This window comes from Vulpes lagopus, chromosome 10 (genome assembly GCF_018345385.1).
Source record: "Vulpes lagopus strain Blue_001 chromosome 10, ASM1834538v1, whole genome shotgun sequence".
NCBI classification, from domain to species: domain Eukaryota; kingdom Metazoa; phylum Chordata; class Mammalia; order Carnivora; family Canidae; genus Vulpes; species Vulpes lagopus.
In genome coordinates this window covers 492,440-514,346 of record NC_054833.1, presented here as the reverse complement: position 1 = coordinate 514,346, position 21,907 = coordinate 492,440, and the positions used below count along the sequence as shown (strand labels likewise).

Here is a 21,907-nt window from a genome sequence, read left to right as displayed (position 1 = left end):
AAAAATTTATGGTAGCAATATGTATGCATAACATGTAACTCTTATGGATATGTCCATAATGTATTATTAAATTTAATAGTAGTGGCAGTTGATATGTTCAGTATGATTATATTTGAGCATATACGTGTGCTTCTCTAACAAGCACATAAAAATACTAAATTTGTTTCCTGTACTAATTTTTTCAAAATGCACATTTAGAAATTTTTGTATTGCACGTAGCCTTTGAGTCATTTTCTATTGGCTTCAATGAAGAAAAATGTTCTGCCTCTGGGATAAGAGGAAGTTGGTAGGGATCAGGGAAGTTGGTAGTATTAAGTTAGAATGGAGGAACTGAGCCATTCAATAGGAGTTAATTTTCAACAATTTTAGTCAAAGAAATGAAGGAAGAATCACAAGGTGAAAACAATGTGTTTAGAGGAACAGGTTAAAAGTGGAAAAAAAGAGCAAGTGAAAGGTAGGGAAAAATGTTAGTGATGAGGTTTGTTTGGAAAAACACAAGAAGACATTTCCTATCTTTTCCCCCGTTGGGATCTCCTCACCTTTCTCCTGAACAGGGTGCAGCTCCCAAGGTTCAGAAGTGAGCTGACCCATTCTGGCTGGAGCCAACTCTGGGGTGAGTCCTGTGCTGCTGCCACATAAGCTGTTTGCCCCTGGGTCCCTTCCTGTCGCTGCAGGAGGACTAGGACCCAGGGACAATGAGATAAATTTGACCAGGGAGCTATATGCTGAGAGTTCTAGAGCTTCAATCCCAATATCAATGGGGAACATAGATCAGGAGGACAGAGGTTTCCTTGACCAACGGCAGGGATTAAAAGGACAGGGAGGGGAACACAACTCTGGCCAATACATCTTTTTTTTTTTAAGATTTTATTTATTCATGAGAGACACAGGCAGAGGGAGAAGCAGGCCCCCCCACAGGGAGCCCAATGCAGGACTAGATCCTGGGACTGGGATCATACCTTGAACCAAAGGCAGACGCTCAACCGCTGAGCGACCCAGGTGTCCCTGGCCAATACATCTTGACAATTTCCCTCCCTACATGTGAGAGGAGATCACAACTCTCTTATCTCTCTCGAGAAAGAATACCTGCCTTCCGATGATAGATCACTTCTTCCTTATCTCACCTTTTGTCTGGGATGATCCAGCTTCCTGGACAAGCCTTCCAAGTCCAGCAACAGCCTCCTCCCTATCCCCTGGGCTGTTCCTGCACCTGGGCCAGGAGCTCTCCCACAGGGTGGTCAGTAGCTGCCCTGGCTCCAGAAAGTCCAAGCCCTGCTCCTTGCTGTGCATCTCTGGTCTCAGCCACTGACAGCAGAGGGTCTGGAGTTGGCCTTCTGAGGCCCAGAGGAATCCTCCCAGCAGAACTGCCTTAAGTTTCGTCTGAACAAATCCTGTCAGAAGGACCACTTCTGTGCAGGTTAGATTCTGCTACTCACATTCCTTCTGTTCTTCTGCAGCCCAGAAGGGCTGGATTGAATCCATTCCTGGGCAAACTGCTCAGAAGACTGGCTCATTATAACAGCAGGGGGAGCTTAAGGCTCATGATAACACATAACACAACACTTAACAGATCAGCTCCAAAGGAAGAACATATTTAGTCAGAGTGAATCGCTGTGATCAAGCCAGTGATTTGAAGGTAGAGATGCTCTGTAAAAGATAAAATGAACACAGACTGTCATTAGAATACTGTCATAAAATTATGCAAAACACATTACTTTAGGATTAAAGAACAATACTAGTAACTTTTAGATCTAGAAACTTCAGTGGCATATTCAGATAACAAAATATTCAGGTAACGAAGAAAAAACAATGCAAACAGTTGTCCGCTTAAGCTGCATGTCACAGGTTTAGTCAGTTAGATTTACAAATCAACCTGTCTGCCAAGAATTGTGCTAGATATGTTCCAAGGCGTTCTTAGTTTTAAAAAAGAACAGTGTGCATGTCAATGTGTCCCAAATTTGAGTCAAGAGTCCCAAGTCAATTAACTGAAGCCCCCTTTGTACACAAACCCAGTGAGTATTTTTCAGTCCTTTACTTATCAGATGCCCTGCAGCACCTAACACTGCTAGCCACTCCCAGTCTTACAAGGAACTGCAATCTTGTGGCTGTTTTCCATAAGTTGGTCTCTGTAAAGTGCTTAGACCAATGCCTGGTGCTCAGGGAGTTTTTGTTTTTTTTTTTTAAGATTTTATTTACTTATGAGAGCACAGACAGATGAGAGAAGCAGGCCCCTCACGGGGAGCCTAATGTGGGATTCCATCCCCAGACCCGGGATCATACCCTGAGTAGAAGGCAGATGCTCAACCACTAAGCCACTCAGGCATCCCCCGGATGTATTATATAACACTTGTCATAACTCATTCTTAAGTCTACTTTATGGCTCTTCTTCAGCTTGTCAAGAAATGTCTGGTACTGTAAGTTGAGACCCAGCCGTCTTTCTCATTCCATTTTCATGCTGGGCAACCTTGTCCATTCAGTAGTAGCATCTGAGAAGTGAGATGTTGTCACCTAAGAACTCCTAAATATGATTCTTTTTTATCCCAATCTTGCTTTGGAGCTCCAGACCATTATAGTCCAATGGTGTATCAGACCCTTCCACTTGCATGTATTAAAAGCATCTCTTGGAATGCCTGGGTGGCTCAGTGGTTGAGTGTTTGCCTTCAGCTCATGATCCCAGGGTCCTGGGATTGAGTCCCACATCGGGCTCCCTGTAGGGAGCCTGCTTCTCCCTCTGCCTATGTTTCTGCCTCTCTCTGTCTCTCTCATGAACAAATAAATCTTAAAAAAAAAAAAAAGGCATCTCAGCACCACCAAAATTAACTCATTTTTCCCCCATAATCAATGTCTCCTCCAAAATTACCTACCTACCTCACTCCTTCCTTCCCCCATCTCTTTTAAAATGGCACATTCACTGGGCACCTGGGTCACATGGGTCAGTCAGTTAAGCATTGGACTCTTGATCTCAGCATTTTAAATTCAAGCCCTGCATTGGGTTCCATCCTGGGTGTGGCACCTATTTAGAAAAAATGGCATATTCATTCACCTAATCATCTAATTAAAAAAACTAATTATCCCTGGCTATATTTTGCTTTATTATTTTTTCTAAAGATTGTATTTATTTGAGAGGGTGAACAGGGGAGAAACAGGGAGCAGGACAAGCGGACTCCAAGCTGAACATGGAGGCCTTTCACCAAGTTATAGTATTGGTTCTTTCTGTGACAACAGCACATCTCTTCTCTAGCTTCTAGTCTTGCCCCCTTCCAATTCATTTACCACAATGCTTCTAGAATATTCCTAGTAGCCTGGTAGGATTATATTACTAAGCTGTCTGTAGAGTAGACCTTCCCATCTACCGTGGATGCCACAGTTCACCGGGTGCCTAGATAGTGCCAGCATACTGATGAGCATAACTGGCACAGCTGCAGCCCTCGGCCTGGTCTCTTCTGCAAGGCGGCTGCACTGACATAACTAACTGTTATGTTAAATGTATGAGCTGTTACATTAAACATGGAGCAGCACAGTGCCTTTCAATGTTTAGGACCCTTGGCATACCCAGTCATTACTACTTCCCTCTGGGCCCCAGCTACACCACACCCGCCTTCTTTCGGTTCAATTTTCTCATCTGTCACCCACAATCCCCTAAGGGCCATTTCTTTCCGCTTCCCTGTCTGCCTCCTATTGAGAGACCGCTCTAATGGCTTCAGGGGGGTGACCTCTAACTCGCCCCTGCCCGCCTCCCAAGGCCTATATGAAGCTTACTTCCCTGAGGCACTTACACTATACTGTAATAGTTTCCTCATCACACGGTAATGTCTGTTCCCGTGCTTAAGGCACGCTCGGCGCCCAACAGACTGCCGTGCTACCTTGTGGACCCGTTCTTGGCCATAGGATCTCACGAGGCGCTGCCTTGGCTCCTCGCCAGTAGGCAGGTCCCGCTCCGTATTTCAGTGAGAGCCTCCCCAGCACTACATGCAGTCCCGCGATCATCCCCCCAGGATTTTTCACTAGCACTCCGGCAAAAACCACCACCTGCGGACCACACCAGCGCTGCGCAGCGCCTGTGTCCGCCGAGGCTGCCCAGGTCTTGGGGGTCCACGCTATAGCCATCCTGCCTGCGGGCAGAGAACCAGCCTCCCGCCCACGGCCGCACCCGCGACGGAAGAGGCACCCTGGGGTCGCGGCGCCCGCAAGACCGGAAGTGCGTCACGACCCCCGAGCGCGCCTCCGCCGGCTCCTCGCCGCCTCTCTAGGAAGTTAGAGAGCCCGTCATCTCAGTGGTTAGTTGGCTCCCACCCGCAGCGGGGCCTCGCTGGCGCGGTGGGCTCGGAACCGCTCGGGAAGGCGGGTTGGCCTGGTGTCCGGCAGCCCTGGTGCCTGGGCCCAGATCTCTCTACTCCACTGAGGACGCCGGGCCCCTGGTCGTTGGAGGTCCTGCCCGCAGGGTCCCTGAAGATGCCCGCTGTCCAGATAACAGTCCACTCTGCCCCCGGGACCAGAAGCAGTAATCAGCAGCCCCCGGAGCAAGGCTGGCTTGCCCTTCATTGTCTGAGGCCTTGTTCACACAACTTGGGTCCTTCTGAGTAACGGAACCGCATCAGATCCCTGACTACTGGGCTGGCAGAAAGCTAGGAGGATACCACCCCCTACCCTACCCCACCCTACCCTCGGGAACAACGGCACACGGGCCTGGGGCAGGGGGGCAGCGTCCGTGCTGGCCGCAGCGAAGTAAGTGGCTCAGCTATAGTAACTCAGGAAGCTACTTGGCACAGGATCTGGTCCCCATTCATCCGAGCTACTTGCTTAAAATGGCTCACCTTCTGCCTTACTCCTTCAAGGTTCCCATCTAGTGCCCTACTGTCCCATCTTCCCTCTACAGTTTGAAAGTGCACATCCCATACTAGTCCATAGTCCCTATGCACTGCACGGCCCTTATGCTTCTGAAATGTCACCCATCTTGTCTGGTAAACCCTTCTCTCGACAGGTTCACATTAGGTGACTACCTATATTAACAGCTTTGTTGTTTGTGTTTTGAGGGGATCCTTTTTGGGTGTTTTTTGTAGGCATACTCACCCTTTCTTACCTAATCCAATAGATGCATTAACAGGGGTTATTTCAAACCAGGCAATTGGTGGTGACCCTGGTCTAGGTGGCTTCATCTAAATCTCCCATTGGAGATCTTCATAGATGTTCTACCTTTGCTCTCATGAGAACATTGACTTCTGTCTGCTTCTATCTCATTTTCTATCTCCTCAGCTGGAAAAGTCCTAAGTGGGAAGACCACACATGCTGATTTAGGCCTCTTATCTGGGTGAAATTAGTAACCGTTCCTTTCATTCTCAAGTGTCCCAAATTGGGCAATAAATTATATATATAATTACCTTATGTCTGAGAACCACTGATAAACTAGCTAAAATACTCCCAGGTTCTGCCCTCAGAAACATTCAGCCAGTCTGGGGTAGTGCCCAGGAAACTGCAGTTCAAACAGCGCAGGGGGTTCTAACACAGGTATATATTCAAATCAGTGGCTTCATCAAAGAGCTGAGATGCTGGCATGGAAAACTGGGTGTGGGTCCAGAGACCTAAAAAAAAGTCAGTAATGTATACACTGTGCCCTTCTCTTTCTTTTTTATGTAAAGCACCAAAATGAGTAAGGGGTGAAGAGCAGTGGGACTGTTTTCACTGTTAAGACAAGTGGACTAACAGAGACAAAGGGATCTCTAGTAAAAGGTATTATAAAGATAAAGCACATTTTTTGGTAACAGTCTCTGCATCTTTTTATTTTTCCTTATCTTTGGTCAGCATCTGTTGGTCTAATCCAGTTTTAACGTGTAATTTTGCCTGAGTCCTTCTTAAGTTCTCACATTTTGTTCTTCACTTTCCTCTTTCCCTCTCATTTTGTTGCTACTGCTGTTTGCAGATGCCTGAATTGTGTCCCGGGCTACATGAAATTACGTATAATTCACAATGATCTCTGTTCATAGTTTTGCTTTTAAAAATTTTAAAGTGATTAAAAAATAGATCAGTACAAGTGTTTAACCACTCTAGGCTTCACCTGTCTCATGTAGATATGAATGGGTAAACTCGAAATTTCTTCTTGAAGGTAGAATTCTCTGATTCTATGTTAAAAACCTCCTCCTATAGCACAACAAATACTTTCAGTGATTCCACTCTGCTTACCAAATGCACAGGAAAGTGTTTAAGGATCTCTCAATCTGGCCCCACTCCTGCACTTCCTTGCAGGAGCTCCGTGACCTGGCCAAACTGGAAAACGTGTGGATCTTGAGCATATCTTAATCGGGCCCTCCTCACCCTCTTCTCTCTGCCACAAAAACTTTTCTCTATCCTCCATTTCCTTCTACAAATAATCTATTTTCCTCTCAACTTCTTTTTTAAAAGAATTTTTTTAAAGACTCATTTATTTGCCAAAGAGTGGGAGAGCATAAGCAGGGGGAACAGAGGGAGAAGGAGAAGCAGACTCCCTGCTAAGGGGGGAGCCTGACACAGGGCTCGACGACGCAGGGCTTGATCCCAAGGAGGGGATCATGACCCAGTGGAAGGCAGCCGCCTAACTGACTAAGCCACACAGACACCCTTACTTTTCTCTCAACTTCTAACTTAAATTAACATTGAACCACAGACACACATGTATAGTGGTACAGACTTTATATTTCAAAATTGCTCCTGAGAAAAATACTTCATATTTTATAATTTTGACTTTAGATAAACTTTTTAAAAAAGATTTTATTTGAGAGAGAGAGCAAGCACAAGCAGGGGGAGCAGCAGAGGGAGAAACAGGCTCCTTACTGAGCAGGGAGCCAGATGCAAGGCTCAACCCCAGGACCCTGAGATGACCCAAGCCAAAGGCAGACATTTAACCAACTGAGCCACCCAGCTACCTTGACTTTAGGTATACTTTTGTTTTAAAATCTCCTCAGAGATAACTTTGTCTTACTGGAAAAGTATAAAACAGTCTTCCACTATAAATAATAATTTTTAGAGGAAAAGTATTGTCAGATACAGAAAATAGGAGTCATTTCCAAATACAAAATGTGGACAGAGACTTGGTTCTCCTTGTGTCTTGACCTTCAAATAAAAATTACAGTGAAAGAATCTTTAGGGCTCTTATCTACATCTCTAGATAGGTGTTAGTTGCAAAATTCTCAGCCATTTTTTCCTTACAGTGTCCAGTCTCCTCCTGTTCAGAGGGGTCCTGGACTATCCCTCAAGAACCAACAGGCTTTTTAATTGGATTTCAATCAGTATTTCTTATACCTTGCTCAGCTGTAAAACTGACTTCCTCTTTCAGATTAGACTTTCAAAAGCATACGGATAGATGGTTGCTGGCTTAACAGAGATCACTGCCAGAGACTTCGTGGGTTGAATAAAAAGAGCCAGGGTAGAGAAAGAAGAGAAGCGAGGGTAATTTAGGAATGTAAAAGGGACACAAGCAAGAACTTCTGGCCAGGAAGGCTGGAATAATCACAGAATAGCCAGGGTCTGCATGCCATTGTCTACAGGCCACATCAAACATTAGTTTTCAGCGAATGACAAATATGCATCCCAGATAAGAGAATTAGCACAATTAGTATCAGAAACAAGTAAAGTTAGTTTAGTGAACTGTAAGTAATTTTAATCACATTAACCATCACTGCATTCTAAGTGGCACATATCTGTACAGCATATATAACATCTTTTGTTTCTTGGTATTTCATCAGTTGTTGAGAAAATTTAGAATTTTTGAGAAGCTGTGAAAAAAACAAAACAAAACAAAAAGACAAGCACAACACAAACCAAACATCCAATCCTCAACTGCAGGTGTAAAAACAATCCATTAGAAATACATTCTTTAAAATTCTGATCTGTTCATATTTTAAATCTTTTAAGAGCTGATATAGTGGAATTATCCGATATATGCTGCTTCGGTATATGCAAATGCATTTGAGATATTTATGAACTCAGATTATAATTGTATATATAATTACTATATGGAATATATATTTATTTGAGAAGTAGATTTTATTTCAAACTTAAGTCTACTATATTTTCCTTCACTTTAAAATCCACATGTATCACTTTTGGAAATCATTTAAGCTCGAGACACAGTAAAATACACTCTTGAGAAAATTTAAGATTTGGGGAAAGACCTGCAATTAGCCACAAATGGTGACAGAAATGGTTTGAAATATTATAAATAAGGGTATATAATAGAGCCAAATACACAAGACTGAAAATCACCTCATCACTTCTGCATTTCTCTGTAGAAGAATTAGGTGCAACTCTAGTTACTCAAACCCTATTTCCTAGCTCATGTCGAAGTTGTTAGCTTTTAAATGGTTTGGCTTGAACCAGATTTGGGAAAAGAATGAAACAATCTGTGACATTGTAAAGTAGTGATTGTGCATCTATGGGAGTGTGTCAAACTGCAAGAGCACCAATAAGTCAAATACTGTCCCCACTAGCAAACAGAACGAGGAAGCTCTGTTACTCTAAAGACTACTGTTTCATGAACACAGAAAGGTCTAGAGTATATCATCTTTCTGTGTAACAGAGGAAATAAGGTTATATATACTAACGTTTTCTTGTATTTACATAAACACTGAGGATACATAAGATACTAGGAAAATAGCTATAAGGTCAAAGATAGGCTCCCTTTTTAATGTTGTTCTGATACTTGAACTGGATGAAGAATGAGTTATTTTTCTTGAAAACTCTGGCTAAGTAAATTAAAATTTAAAAGTTAAAAATAATCAGGTTGCCTGCTGTTTCAAGTCAGTGGAGTGTGTAACTCTTGATCTTGGGGTTGTGAGTTCAAGGCCCATATTTGAGGTATAGAGATTACTTAAAAACAAAATGCCCCAAGTGAGGGATAAGTGGTGAGTCTTTCCTGGAACTGAATAGAGAAGCTGTGCATTTACTAAAACACACAGATGGGAGGCTTTGTTGAGCTGAAAAAGCAAAGCCTCAGTGCCTTCTAATTCTTGTAAGTTCCATTTACTAGTAATTTCTATTTGGAGATAAAATGCTTCCAGTGGCTTAATAGAAAGAGCACTGGGAATTAGGAGACAGAGTTCTAGCTCCAGCTTCATTAATTAGCTATCTGTATGATCTTACAGTTGCTTCCCAGAACCTCCATTTCTATATCAATCATACAAGGGGGCGCAGAAGTGATCTCTGAGGGCCCTTACAGTGTTTCTATTATTAAGGCGTATTTGGTACTCCAATCCAGATTGTCATCACCAGAGAGTTTCCATTTCTTTGTGTCCTGGGCTTAGTATAAAGTAAACACTCCGTTACTTTAGGGGAAAGAAGTTTTTTTTAATGCATGACCTTGGTGGTAATCAATAGGTAGTGCTGAGAGGCATGGAGCTTATAAAAGGCCAACAACACAGAAGACTGATCATACTTTTCTCCTTTTTTATGTATTTGAAAATATTCATAACTAGGGGTTAAAGAAAGCAAAAACTGAAAACGCTTGTAAGTCACAGGAAAAATACAGAGGCCTATATTTTCATAACAAAGATCAGAAGCGAGATAACCAGATTTTTAGCTAAGTTTCTTGGCCTGTGCCAACTGAGTATCTCAGGCAATGTCTGCTATGTCTAGCCACTGAGCTACTAGTAACATATGATTGTTCAATTCCTTGGATCCTATCCAGAGGCTGAGTTACTGAAAAGCTACAGAGTGCTTCCGTAGGGAAAAGTTTTGTGTATGTCTATGGGACAATTCATCTGCCCCCCTGTTGCAGGTCAGAAAAGTATGATAATTTTATCATACCTTAATGAAAACAGAAAATAGCCAAATAGTTTATATTATATATTTCACTGCAATTACTTTTCAATTGATTTTTAAATTCTCAGTGAGTGAACTACTTTTAACATAATTTGTGTTCAGGCAGCATTTAATTTTTTAAAACTTTTAAAAAGTTTCCTAGAACTAGAATGAAGAAGGCTTCCTGAAGCACACCTAGAAAACTTTTTGCACAGGTGTGTGTGAGACTGAATACTGTGGATGCTGTTGACCCCAGAAAACCTGACAGAGGTACTTACGGTATTAACACTTCTCTCAGCAGAAAAATACAATTTCACTGGCTCTCCTAGGAGCTTCCTACTCGAGAGGATTACACTACTTTTTACTATTACCTTGCTCAAAGGTAATAGTGAGACAAAGTGAGAACCCGCCCTGCAACCTTGCCTAGTGGTCTAATGTCAGGAAATGTTGCCCTACCTGTTCCAAGGGGCTGGCTGGACTCAGCAGAGGATGCACTTTCCGGTGCTGAATGAGGTTGCATTGATAAATGAAGTTCTTGCCACATTCTTCACATTCGTAAGGCCTCTCCCCAGAGTGAATCCTTTGATGCTTACTGAGGACGGAGCGTCGACTAAAGCTCTTACTGCACTGACCACACTGGAAGGGCTTCTCCCCCGTGTGGATCCGGAGGTGATGGAAAAGCCCCGCATTCTGGCTGAAGGCTTTGCCACAGATGCTGCACTGGTAGCGCTTCTCCCCAGTGTGGAGTCTCTGGTGCTGAAACAGGCCTGACCGCTGCCCAAAGGCCCGTCCACACTCCTCGCACTCGTAGGGCTTCTCACCTGTGTGTGTTCTCTGGTGCTCGATAAGGATGGAATTCTGGGTGAAGCTCTTCCCACATTCACCACAGATATAGGGTCTCTCCACTGAAGAGCTCACCCGCTGCCTTTCCAATCTGCCCTCATGGTCACAGGTGTCTCCACATTCAGGCGTCTGAATAATATCACCATTCGATTTTTCAGGTGCTTCCACAAGAGATTTCATTTCTTTAGAAAGCTCCCTCTTTGGGGCTAACTGCACATTCCAAGTCCCAGCCCCATCACCTGAAATAATAAGTAGATCACAAGAATGTTATGTTTCCAAAGGAAAATGGGAAAAACCAGCCAGGAGAGTAGGTGGCAGGAGACAAATAACCATGGTTTCTGTTTACTGTCCCTGGGTAAACAATGATGCCCAGCCCCCAGGGAGAAAACTCACGGAACCATAACTGCTGTGACTGTCTGCCTCTCCCACCAGGCTGCAGACTTCCTGAGGGCAAGGAGCATGTCTCCCCTGCCTGTCACAGTATCCCTAAAACCAAACACACTGCCTGGCACACAGCAGACATGGAACAGAGGTGCTGAACTGATAGACACTCGGGGAGTGAGGAAGGCCTCCTGAGGAAACTCTAATCCTCACCGATGTCCTGAACTGGGCACATCTCTCGAGAATTGCACTGATGCAGCTCTTCCAAGGTTTGGAGCCGGCCACCTGACAACTCGTGGGCTGTTCCCCGGGATGCTTTCTCCTTCACAAACTCTCCCTGTTCACAGACATAGGTTGGGACCTGATGAGAAATTAAGGACAGTTAGGAATCAAATATCAGAGAAGACACTGTAAGGGAGCCATCTCAGGTCCACTGCACAAGAAAGAAAGGACCAAGAAACTGGCAAAGAGGAAAAGGCAGAGAGATAGAAAACCCACAACACACCCCATCAGGAACAAAGAAATCCTCCTCTTCCTCTTGCTGCACTGAAACCCACACTCTCCCTGTAGGTACAAACCTCTGTTTTCCTATCTTCCACCTGTTCTTCTGGCTCGTCCAGCTCCCTCTCCAGGTCCTCCAGCACGGCCACCACCTCATCCCCGCTCTCGGGGTGCTGCTCCCGCACCCAGGCCTGGAGCTCCTCAGGCAGGATGGTCAGGAACTGCTCCAGCACCAGCAGCTCCAGGATCTGCTCCTTGCTGTGGGTCTCGGGGCGCAGCCAGTGTCGGCACAGCTCCTGGAGCCGGGTGAGGGCCTCTCGGGGCCCAGGGGTCTCCTGGTAGCAGAACTGCCTGAAGCGTCTACGGAAGATCTCTCTTGTATGAGGGTTATCCCCCTCTTGTTCTTCTACCTTTACTGCCAGATGTCCCTCCTGCATCTCTGGAGTCTGAAGGGCCAAGGCTGTGGCCATTTTAGGCTTAACTATTCAGGAAAAGAGTCTATGCTCGATGATGCCTTTTTGATCTTTTCTCCTAGAAATCCCAAAATCTATAAAGTAATTGCAGAGAAAAAAAATATTAAAATATAGAAAATCCTTTCTGCTGGCAGGCACAGGGAGTACTTGTACCAAAAGCAGTCACTGTCTGGTGAAAAACTCTGAATGCACGAGTAACGGTAAGGACTACAAAAATTCTGATGCAGGTGATATGGGAAGGGAAATAGAACACCCACCCTATCCCAACAGACAGACAGACAGACACACACACACACACACAGAGTTTTATTGAAGGAAGGGACCATTCTGATCATCATGAATGAATCAGCTCAAACAAATCGGCGGGAACATACTGGGTTTCCATTTGAATGGCAAGATACTGGACTCGGAGTTAAGTTTTCAGTTCGAGGTAAACCAACATTTTGGTGCCAAGGGGTCACAGAGGACACTAACAATAGGAGCAAAGGGAAACAAAATGGAGAAGAGAGAGAAAGCAAAAAAAGATAAAAAGACAGAATGAGGAGAAAGGCTCCATCCTTGCAGTCAGGTGGGGTGTGGAGGAGCGAGGTCTGTGTGGGGTGGGAGAAATCCGGATGGAGACCTGGTCCTCCAGGCACAACCTCTGCTGACCTATCTTTGTGGGTGGATATAGAGATCAAGTAAGACCATGGATAAAGAGCACAAGAAGCTGGGAGCTTGGGATATTCTCAAGTATTATAAATTACCAATATTATTATTTTCCTTATAAATGTTGTTGAAAGATTTAATGAATCCTAGCGGTCAAAACATTATGGCAAAAAAATGCTCTTGAACTGCTCTTGACTCAGAGATATTAAAATGAAAGAAATATTGGTTCTGATATTTTAAAACAGAGGTAGAGTTTGAGCTGTTTCTTGTTCTTTAATTTTCTGAAAACTGTTTTCTCTTTGAATATTGAGGATGGAGGATGGCAACTGTGTGTAAAAGAAAATTAGAGCACATAAAGAGACAAATGTCTATGACCACGTAAAACTTATGGTAAAATCTTAACCATGAGAGTAATTAATGAAAGCAATTTTCTGAAAGAATATTATATAAACCAAGTGATTTTAAAGGATCATGTTTTGGCAGAGGCTTTCAAACTTTTTGACCAGGACTCTCAGAAATATTTTATATCGAAACAAAACATTTTTACATTGAGACCCAGAGCATGTATGTATACATGCACAAGAATGCATGTTTGCACATGAGTGAGGTACCACACACACACACACACACACACACACACAAATAGCTAAAATAATAATTTCACAAAACACTATGTATCCTGAATTACATCATATATACTATTATTTTTTAAATTCTTTTTTGAAACCCCAAAACAAAAAACCCTGCTCACAGCTGACCACATAGATTTCACGATCCACAAGTCATGATATACAGATTAAAAAAGTTTCCACATTTAAGTAAAATTATTAAAATTCACTGTAAATACTGGGGCAACTGGGTGACACAGTCAGTTAAGCATCCAACTGTTGGTTTCAGCTCAGGTCCTGATCTCAGAGTCCTGGGATTGGGCCCTGCATTGGGCTTCAAACTCAGCAGGGAGTCTGCTTGAGATTCTCTCTTCCTGTGCTCCCCCAAACCCCCTCCTCTCATATAAACAAATCTTTAAAATATATGTGTGTGTGTGTGTGTGCATATCCATACATACATGTGTGTGTGTGTGTGTGTGTGTGTGTGTATCCCAACACTATTCTTAGGCATTGGCATGCATCACAAAATAAAAAAACTAGGAGTGGGGTGGGGGAGTTGGGGGGTGGGGGGCTGCCCCGTTGCACAGCGGTTTAGCGCCACCTGCAGCCCAGAGCATGATCCTGGAGACCCAGGATTGAATCCCATGTCAGGCTCTTTGCATGGAGCCTGCTTCTCCCTCTGCCTGTGTCTCTGCCTCTCTCTCGCTCTGTGTCTCTATGAATAAATAAAAAAATCTTTAAAAAAAAAATTAAAAAAAAAACTAGGAGCATATTTACATTACAACTAAATACAGGTCACACTACAACCACAAAGTTAAATCTATATTGCCATTATTAGTTATATTTAATCTGCAAACATAATCCTCCTCCACAAACTTCTGACATTTCTGGCTTCATTGATAGTCATGACCCTAGCACATCTTAGCCCCTTTTCGAACCCAGTGCCTCTAAAATGCTTCCCAAGTGTTTTATAACCCTAGCCTCCCAGTCACAAACATATAGTTTTTAATATTGTTTAGGTTCACCACCCATTGTACAGGTCTTCCTTGACTTACAATGGGGTTATGTCCTCATAAGCCCATCAAAGTTGAAAATATCACAAGTTGAAAATGCACTGAATACACTTAACCTACCAAACATCATAGCTTAGCCTCACCTACAGTAAATGTGTTCAGAACACTTACATTAGCCTACAATTGGGCAAAATCATCTAACATATCCTATTTGGTAATTAAATGTCGAAAATCTCATGTAATTTATCGAATATTGTACTGAAAGTAAAAACCAGAATGGTTGTACAGGTACAGAATGGTTTTAAGTCTATCAGTTGTTTCTTGTAAACAACTCGAGAAGATCAAAACTCAAAATTTGAAGTAGCATTGAACATCTATCACTTTCCATCATTGTTAGGTTGAAAAATCATCCTACATCATTGGGGCCTCGGAAACAGGTCAGGAATATAATTAGCATAATAATCTCTCAGTTTAAAAAGAAGCACATCAGCATTTTATTTATTTTTATTTTTCAATTTTTTTAAAGATTTTATTTATTTATTCATGATAGACACACACACACAGAGAGGCAGAGACACAGGCAGAGGGAGGAGCAGGCTCCATGCAGGGAGTCTGACGTGGGACTCGATCCTGGGATTCCAGGATCACACCCTGGGCAGAAGGCAGGCACTTAAACCGCTGAGCTACCCAGGCTGCCCTACATCAGCATTTTAAAGCTAGTTTTCTGTAGAGCCTCAGCAAGATCAATACCTCAAAATCTACCATGACTCTCAGAGAAATGTTCTTTACCAACAGGCATAGAGGTTAAGACAAAGCAGCATGCAATACAAATGTCTCTATCATAATACCTCCCCACACTCTCTCCTCTGATGTCACCATCAAAGGCCCCAACCACTTATTGGACGCATGCCCGTACTCTCCCCTCTGATGTCACCATCCAAGGCCCCCACCACTTACTGAACACATGCCCACACTCTCCCTTCTGATGTCATCATCCAAGGTTCTACCACTTACTGGACACATGCTACACTCTTCCCTCTGTCACCTTCAAAGGCTCCCACTACTTACTGGACGCATCCACACACTCTCCCCTCTGATGTCACCATCCAATGCTCCCACTACTTACAAGATGCAATCCCACACTCCCCTCTGATGTCACCAGCCAGTGTGCCCAGTAACTACTGGACACATGCCCACATTCCCCCCATGATGTCACCATCCAAGGTCCCCACCACTTACTGGATTCATCCCCACACTCTTCTCTCTCTGTCACCATCTGAGACCGCCCACTACTTACCGGACATATCCTCAAACCCTCAAGCTTGGTTTAAGACCAGTCACAGTTCTAGCTCAATTGTTGGGCCACATTCTTGTTTTCTCTATTCCACATGCAAAAACTGCCAACTCCATTTAGGCTTTCCTTCTCACTGTTCTTTAATCAGGCCTTCCTCTTCCCTGTTCCATGTCTGTGGTCTTACTTTCTGTACTTATTCAAACCCTATCCAAACTCAGCACATTGATCTGACTCTCAAATCCTCTGAGGTCTTCCCCATGCACTCCAGTCCATCCCCTCCTCCTCCCAGCTCTTCTATTATGAACCTTTTCTTTTCCCTCAAGTCACTATCTTGCAGTTATTTCTCATATTAAAAAAAAATCCAGAATGTACAGAATAAATTCCTTCATCAAGCTCTACTCTCCAGAAGTAGATACTGTTATAGATAAGAATGGATCCTTTGGACTTTATCTTCAATCTCAGAGGCGTGAATGTGTGCATGTACACACACACACACACACACACACACCTCTTATGTTTCCTGTTTACCTGCAGTAAGTAGAAGGTAGTATGAGGTAGCAGATCTAGTTATGAATCCTGACTTATGAACAATGTGATTCCAGGCAAGTTTCCTGATGGATTTTTCTGACCTTCAATCTCTCTTACAAAATGAGGACAACTACTTTGTAAAGTTGTGCAAGAGTATTAAATGAGATAATGCATATAAAAGGATTTTGCACAAAACCTGGCACTTAATAAGCTTTAAATCAACTACCTTCGAAAGAGATAATATACAATTTTTGATCTAAGGTGCTAGATCAATAGCTGCTACCTACCCTAGCAGCCAAGACTGTAGTGTTTTCTACTTCCCAAAGCACAGCATGGGTATGCGGGTGGTGAAATGTGGGTACCACACAGGTGAGCACACAAATGAAATCGCTGTTTCATCAAGTTTGCAGACATATTCTGCAAGACATTCAAGTCTTCAGATCTATTCTTCTGCAATTTTAAATCCTAGCTAGAAGACTAGGTCTCCTGAGGTCCAAAAGGTGCAGGATCAGATTCAAACAAGAGAAGTAACCTCCTGGGTTGTGGCTGGAAAGCTAATCCAGAGAGAGAGCAGAATCAACAGAGAGAGCAAAAGGTCTAAGAAAACAGACCCTGGTGCCAGACAGCCTGGATCTGCAAGGTGACTACAGCCCTGAGCAGTTACACGACCCTAGCAAAGTTACTTGACCTGATTTTCTTTCTCGATGTTAAAAAGGGGGCAAGGGGGCTTACATTAGAGCAGTGCCTACCTCCTAGAGTTATGGGAAGTAAATATGTTAATACGTGTGCTTTCAGCAATGCCTACCTGGAACATAATAACTGCTATTTAAAGTCGCCGAAAAAACAAAAACCAACAGAAGGCAAGAGCCTGCGCCGGCTGTGGGCCAGACCGCGAGAGGCTGCGGCACAGGACGAAACGACCCTGCTCGCTGCTTCGAGCAAGTCCCCAGCCGACTGCCGGCCGCGGGAGAACACAAACACTGTCCTACGACCCGGACAGGGAGGGCGCGAAGCGGTCCGGGGACCAGGTCAGCGAGCGAATTAGGTCCGCGAACGGGTGGACGAGCTGGAAAGGGCCGGGCGAGGGGTGAGGGCCCAGGGCCGCCGCCGCCGCCCTGCCCGCCGGGACCCCTCGGCTCCCCGCCTCACGGCCCCAGCCCCGCCGCTCCCAAGGCCCTGGCGCAGCCGGACTTCGAAGCTCACCGGGCATCCGTGGGCGGAGAGGCCCTCGGCCAGACGGCTCCACCTCCGAGTCCTCGACCACCGGAGCCCACACCGCGAACGGCGGCAGTCGGAGGTGCTGGGCGCGGCCCGCCCCCCGGCGACAGCGGTTCCGGCCGCGTTCGCTCTAGCAAGCTCGGAGGTCTCGCGCCTCGGTGGTCGCCCCTCGGAGTCACCGCTCCAGGTGGAGTGAGAGCCTGGCTGGCCTGGAGCCCCCAGGCGGGCAAACGGAGTGACAGCCGGCTTGGTGTTCTAAATAGCGACCCTGTAAGTCGGGTACAGTGATCCCCATTTAACAGAAGAGGAAACTGACCCGCATTACTTGCTTGTAGGCCCTATCAATAATTCTTATTTTCTTTAGGATTTTATAGAATGTCTCCAATTCAAATACAAAAACATAGAGTACCTAATTTGAATGAATTCTTTCTTTTTATAGTTATGTTATAAACTTGGTATACAGTTAGGATCATTTCTTTCTGTTTGTTTTTCTGTTTCAGGGTTTATTTTCCTTTCATCCCTTTTCATTTCCTTTCTGAACATGCAAAACACCTAATTAAAAATCTTCAAAATCGATATAAAAGGATATAACCAAAGTTTTGCCTCTATCCCTAACTCCTTTACTCCATTTACAGTGGACCCTTTAATAAGATGGGTTTGAACTGTGTGCATTCACTTATACACAGATTTTTTTCAATAAATACAATAGAGTTCTATAAATGTATTTTCTTAATTATTTTTCTTAGTTTACTGTACTATAAGAATACAGTATCTTATACATATAACATACAAAGTGTGTGTGAATCTAATTATGTTATCAGTAAGACTTCAGTCAATAGTAGGCTACTAGTAGTTAAATTTTGAGGGAGTCAATATGTGTTTTTTACCGCATTGGGGTGAGTTCTCCAACCCCTGCATTGTTCAAGGGTCAACTGTATACACCCCATTTCCAGTAGTTTTAACTTATCCTGCCTTTCCTTCCTCTTTCCCTTCTTTCCCTTACAAAGACAAGCACTTACCTTCTTTCCGTCTATAAACTATCATATTGTTTTGTACCTTGCTTTATCACTTACTAAAATAACCTGGAAATTATCTGTTCAATGAAATATCCCTCTTTGATTTTTTTTTACAGTGTCATAGTACCATCATGTAACTGTACCATAATTTTTCCAGCCAGTCTGTGAGGGATGGGTATTTGGATTGTTTCCAACATTTTGTTTTAATAAATAATGCTGAAGGTAAACAACAAAGAAAGAGAAGAGAGGAGAGAGAAAGGGAAGTATCTTTGTAAACATATTATTTTGCACTCTCAACAGCAAAGTGTGAGAGTGCCTGTTTTCACATAACCTCCCCAACTGTATGTTTTCAAACTTTTGAATTTTATCAATATGGAGGTCATTAAGTATTTATTTTTCTAATAAGATTTATTTATTCATGATAGACATAGAGAGAGAGGCAGAGACACAGGAGGAGGGAGAAGCAGGCTCTATGCCAGGAACCCGATGTGGGACTCGATCCTGGGGCTCCAGGATAGCACACTGGGCCAAAGGCAGGCACTAAAGGGCTGAGCCACCCAGGGATCCCTCATTAAGTATTTCTTAAGCAACCACAACTCCAATGCTGAAATCCCTGTTAAAAATGAATTCATAGGGTACTCCAAATACTATAAAACATTAATGGAAGAAATTGAAGATATCCCACGCTCATGAGTTGGAAAAACCTATATTGTTAAAATGTCCATACTACCCAAAACAATCTATTGATTTAATGCAATCTCTGTCAAAATACCAACAATATTTTTCATAGAACTAGAACAAATAATACTAAAATTTTTATGGAACCACAAAAGACCTTGAATAGCCAAAGCAATCTTGAAAAAGAACAAAGATGGAGGTATCATAATCCATGATTTCAAGGTATACTACAAACTTCTAGTAATCAGAACAGTATTGTACTGGCATAAAATTAGACCTATAGATCAATGGAACAGAAAGGAAAACCCAGAAATAAACCCACACATATGTGGTCAATTAATCTTTGACAAAAATATACAACAGGGAAAAGACAATGTCTTCAATGAATGGTGCTGGGAAAACTGTACAGCTACATGCAAAAGAATGAAACTGGACCACTTTCTTATACCATACACAAAAATAAACTAATGGATTAAAGACCTAAATGTGAGACCTGATACTGTAAAACTCCTAGGAGAAAACATAGGCAGTAATTTCTTGACATTGACCCAGCAACATTTTTCTAGATACATATCCTCAGGCAAGGGAAACAAAAGCAAAATTAAACTATTGAGGCTACACCAAAATAAACAACTTTTGCACAGCAAAGAAAAATATCGATCAAATAGCAAGGCAAAATACTGAATGAGATTGGGAAAAGATATTTTCAAGTGACATATTCAATAAGGAGTTAATATCCAAAATATAGAATTTATACAACTCAGCACCAAAGAGCCCCAAATAATCCAATTAAAAAATGGGCAGAAGACACAAATAGACATTTTTCCACAGAAGACATACAGATCACCAACAGACATACAAAAAGATGCTCAACATTACTAATCATCAGGAAAATGCAAATCAAAACCACAATATCACTTCACACTTGTCAGAATGGCCAAGACCAGGAAGACAAGAAATAACAAGTGTTGGCAACGTGGTCTCCATGCACAGTCAGAGGGAATGTAAAATTGGTGTCACCACTTTTGAAAAAATTGTATGGAAGTTCCTCAAAAAATTAATAGAGTTACCTTATGATCCAGTAAATGCACTATTGGATATCTGCCCAAAGAAAACAAAAACATTAATTTAAAAAGATATATGTACCCTATGTTTATTGCAGCATTATTTACTATAACCAAGATATGGAAGCAACCTAGTATCCATCCATGGATATAAGAAAAAATGGATTCACAATGCCATATGTTAGCAAGAATTATGGAGCAATGAGAACTTTCATATGCTGTTGATGAGAGTGTACATTAGTATTATTATTTGGGGGAAACTTTTGGACATATCCATTAAAGCTGAACACATGCATAGTCCATGACCCAGGAATTTCACTTTCAGAGATAGCCACCAGAAATGAATATATATTTGCATCTAAAGGCATGACTGAGCAGCATTTTAACAGCTTTAAAATCGAAACAACCCAAACATCCATTGACAGCAGAATACATACAAAAGTTTAAGTTTATTCATACAATAGAATACTATGCAACAATAAAAAGGAATGAACTACTGCTATAAGCCACAGCGATAATTTTCACAAAAATAATAGTGAAAGAAGGCAGACACAAAAAGATACATATTTCATGATTCTGTTTACATAAAGTTCAAACAGGGAAAGCTAATATCTGGTGTTAGAAGTCATAACAGGAAGGGGGGATGGAGCACAAGTGGGTCTTCTGGGGAACTGGTAAGGTTCTCTTTCTTGACTTTGGTGGTGGCTATGTGGGTAGTTTCATTTTATGAATTTCATTTACCTGTACACTTATATTTTCAAATATAGGTATATGTCAATAAAAAGGCTTTGTGTGTGTTTTTAATTTTAATTTTATTTTTTAAAAGATTTTATTTACCTATTCATGAGACACAGAGAAGGGCAGAGACATAGGCAGAGGCAGAAGCAGGTTCCCTGCGGGGAGCCTGATATGGGACTTCATCTCAGGATCATGCCCTGAGTCAAAGGCAATGCTCAACCACTGAGCCACCCAGATCCCCCTGCGGGTGTTTTAAATTCAAACCGTTTTACAGTTGAAGAAATCAACTTTCAGAGAAGTGAAGTATGTTGCTGAAGTCAGCACAGCTAGGACTTAAATCCAGGTTTCCTGATAAGGTAGCTTCCTTGACTCTGAAAAATCCTTTAGCTAGTAATCTTTGCATATGGGTCTTAAAGGGGCCATTACTTTTGTTGCAAGTTTAACACAGTGTCCATTAGGCAAAAATACAATTGTTAGTAATACTTAGATACATATACATGATAATCTTCATACTCAGTTATTCCAAAAATGCTTCCCAAGTAGAGGTGGACATATATAAAGTCTAAAATGACCTAAAATTATTATACCAGCCATAAGGTGATTATATAGAAATATGGAATGTTTTCTTTAAATAGGGGTTATGGATAGAACAGTTCAGAAAAATTTGAAACACATTATCTAAAATTATGTTTTCTCTCTCTATATATATTATATATTTGTTAGATATATATCTATATATAGATATATTTGTTTACTATATGTAAACAAATGAATATATAAATAAATAAATGTGTAAACAAATGAATAAATAAATAAATATATATATATCTCCAAATAGTGTAAATAAATGAAAATAATTCTCAAATTAGGGAGGTAAGAATCTAGAGGAATTTTTTTCTTTAAAAATATCCTTTATTGGGGTGCCTGGTGGCTCAGTTAGTTAAGCATCTGCCTTGGGCCCAGGTCATGATCTCAGGGTCCTGGGATCCAGTCCCCTTCAGGCTCCCTGCTCAGCAGGGAGTCTGCTTGTTTCTTCCTCTGCCTCCAACGCACTCATGTTCAATCTCTCTCTCTCAAATTAAAAAAAAAAAACAAAAACCTTAAAAAATATATCCTTTATTACTAAGTTAAAATGG

General features: G+C 42.4%; 1 protein-coding gene across 5 annotated transcripts in view; it reads right to left on the bottom strand.

Moving 5' to 3' along the window:
* ZSCAN23 (zinc finger and SCAN domain containing 23) overlaps nt 1–17,372 on the bottom strand; it is a 32,533-nt gene extending 15,161 nt beyond the window's left edge. For 2 of the 5 annotated variants that reach the window (XR_005990344.1, XR_005990343.1), the window contains exons 1-5: nt 17,261–17,372; nt 11,571–12,040; nt 11,206–11,353; nt 10,225–10,850; nt 1,125–1,647 (exon numbers count right to left, since the gene is read on the bottom strand). Coding sequence is in view for 2 of the 5 variants with exons in the window: in XM_041771809.1 (XP_041627743.1) it covers nt 10,192–10,850; nt 11,206–11,353; nt 11,571–11,963 (1,200 nt within the window). In the remaining 3 variants the exon portion in view is untranslated. Of the gene's footprint in view, nt 1–28; nt 1,648–7,588; nt 10,851–11,205; nt 11,354–11,570; nt 12,041–17,260 lie in introns of those variants that run through there. The other 3 variants (XR_005990345.1, XM_041771810.1, XM_041771809.1) reach the window with 3 other exon arrangements.
* Between the last annotated feature and the right edge of the window lie 4,535 nt (nt 17,373–21,907).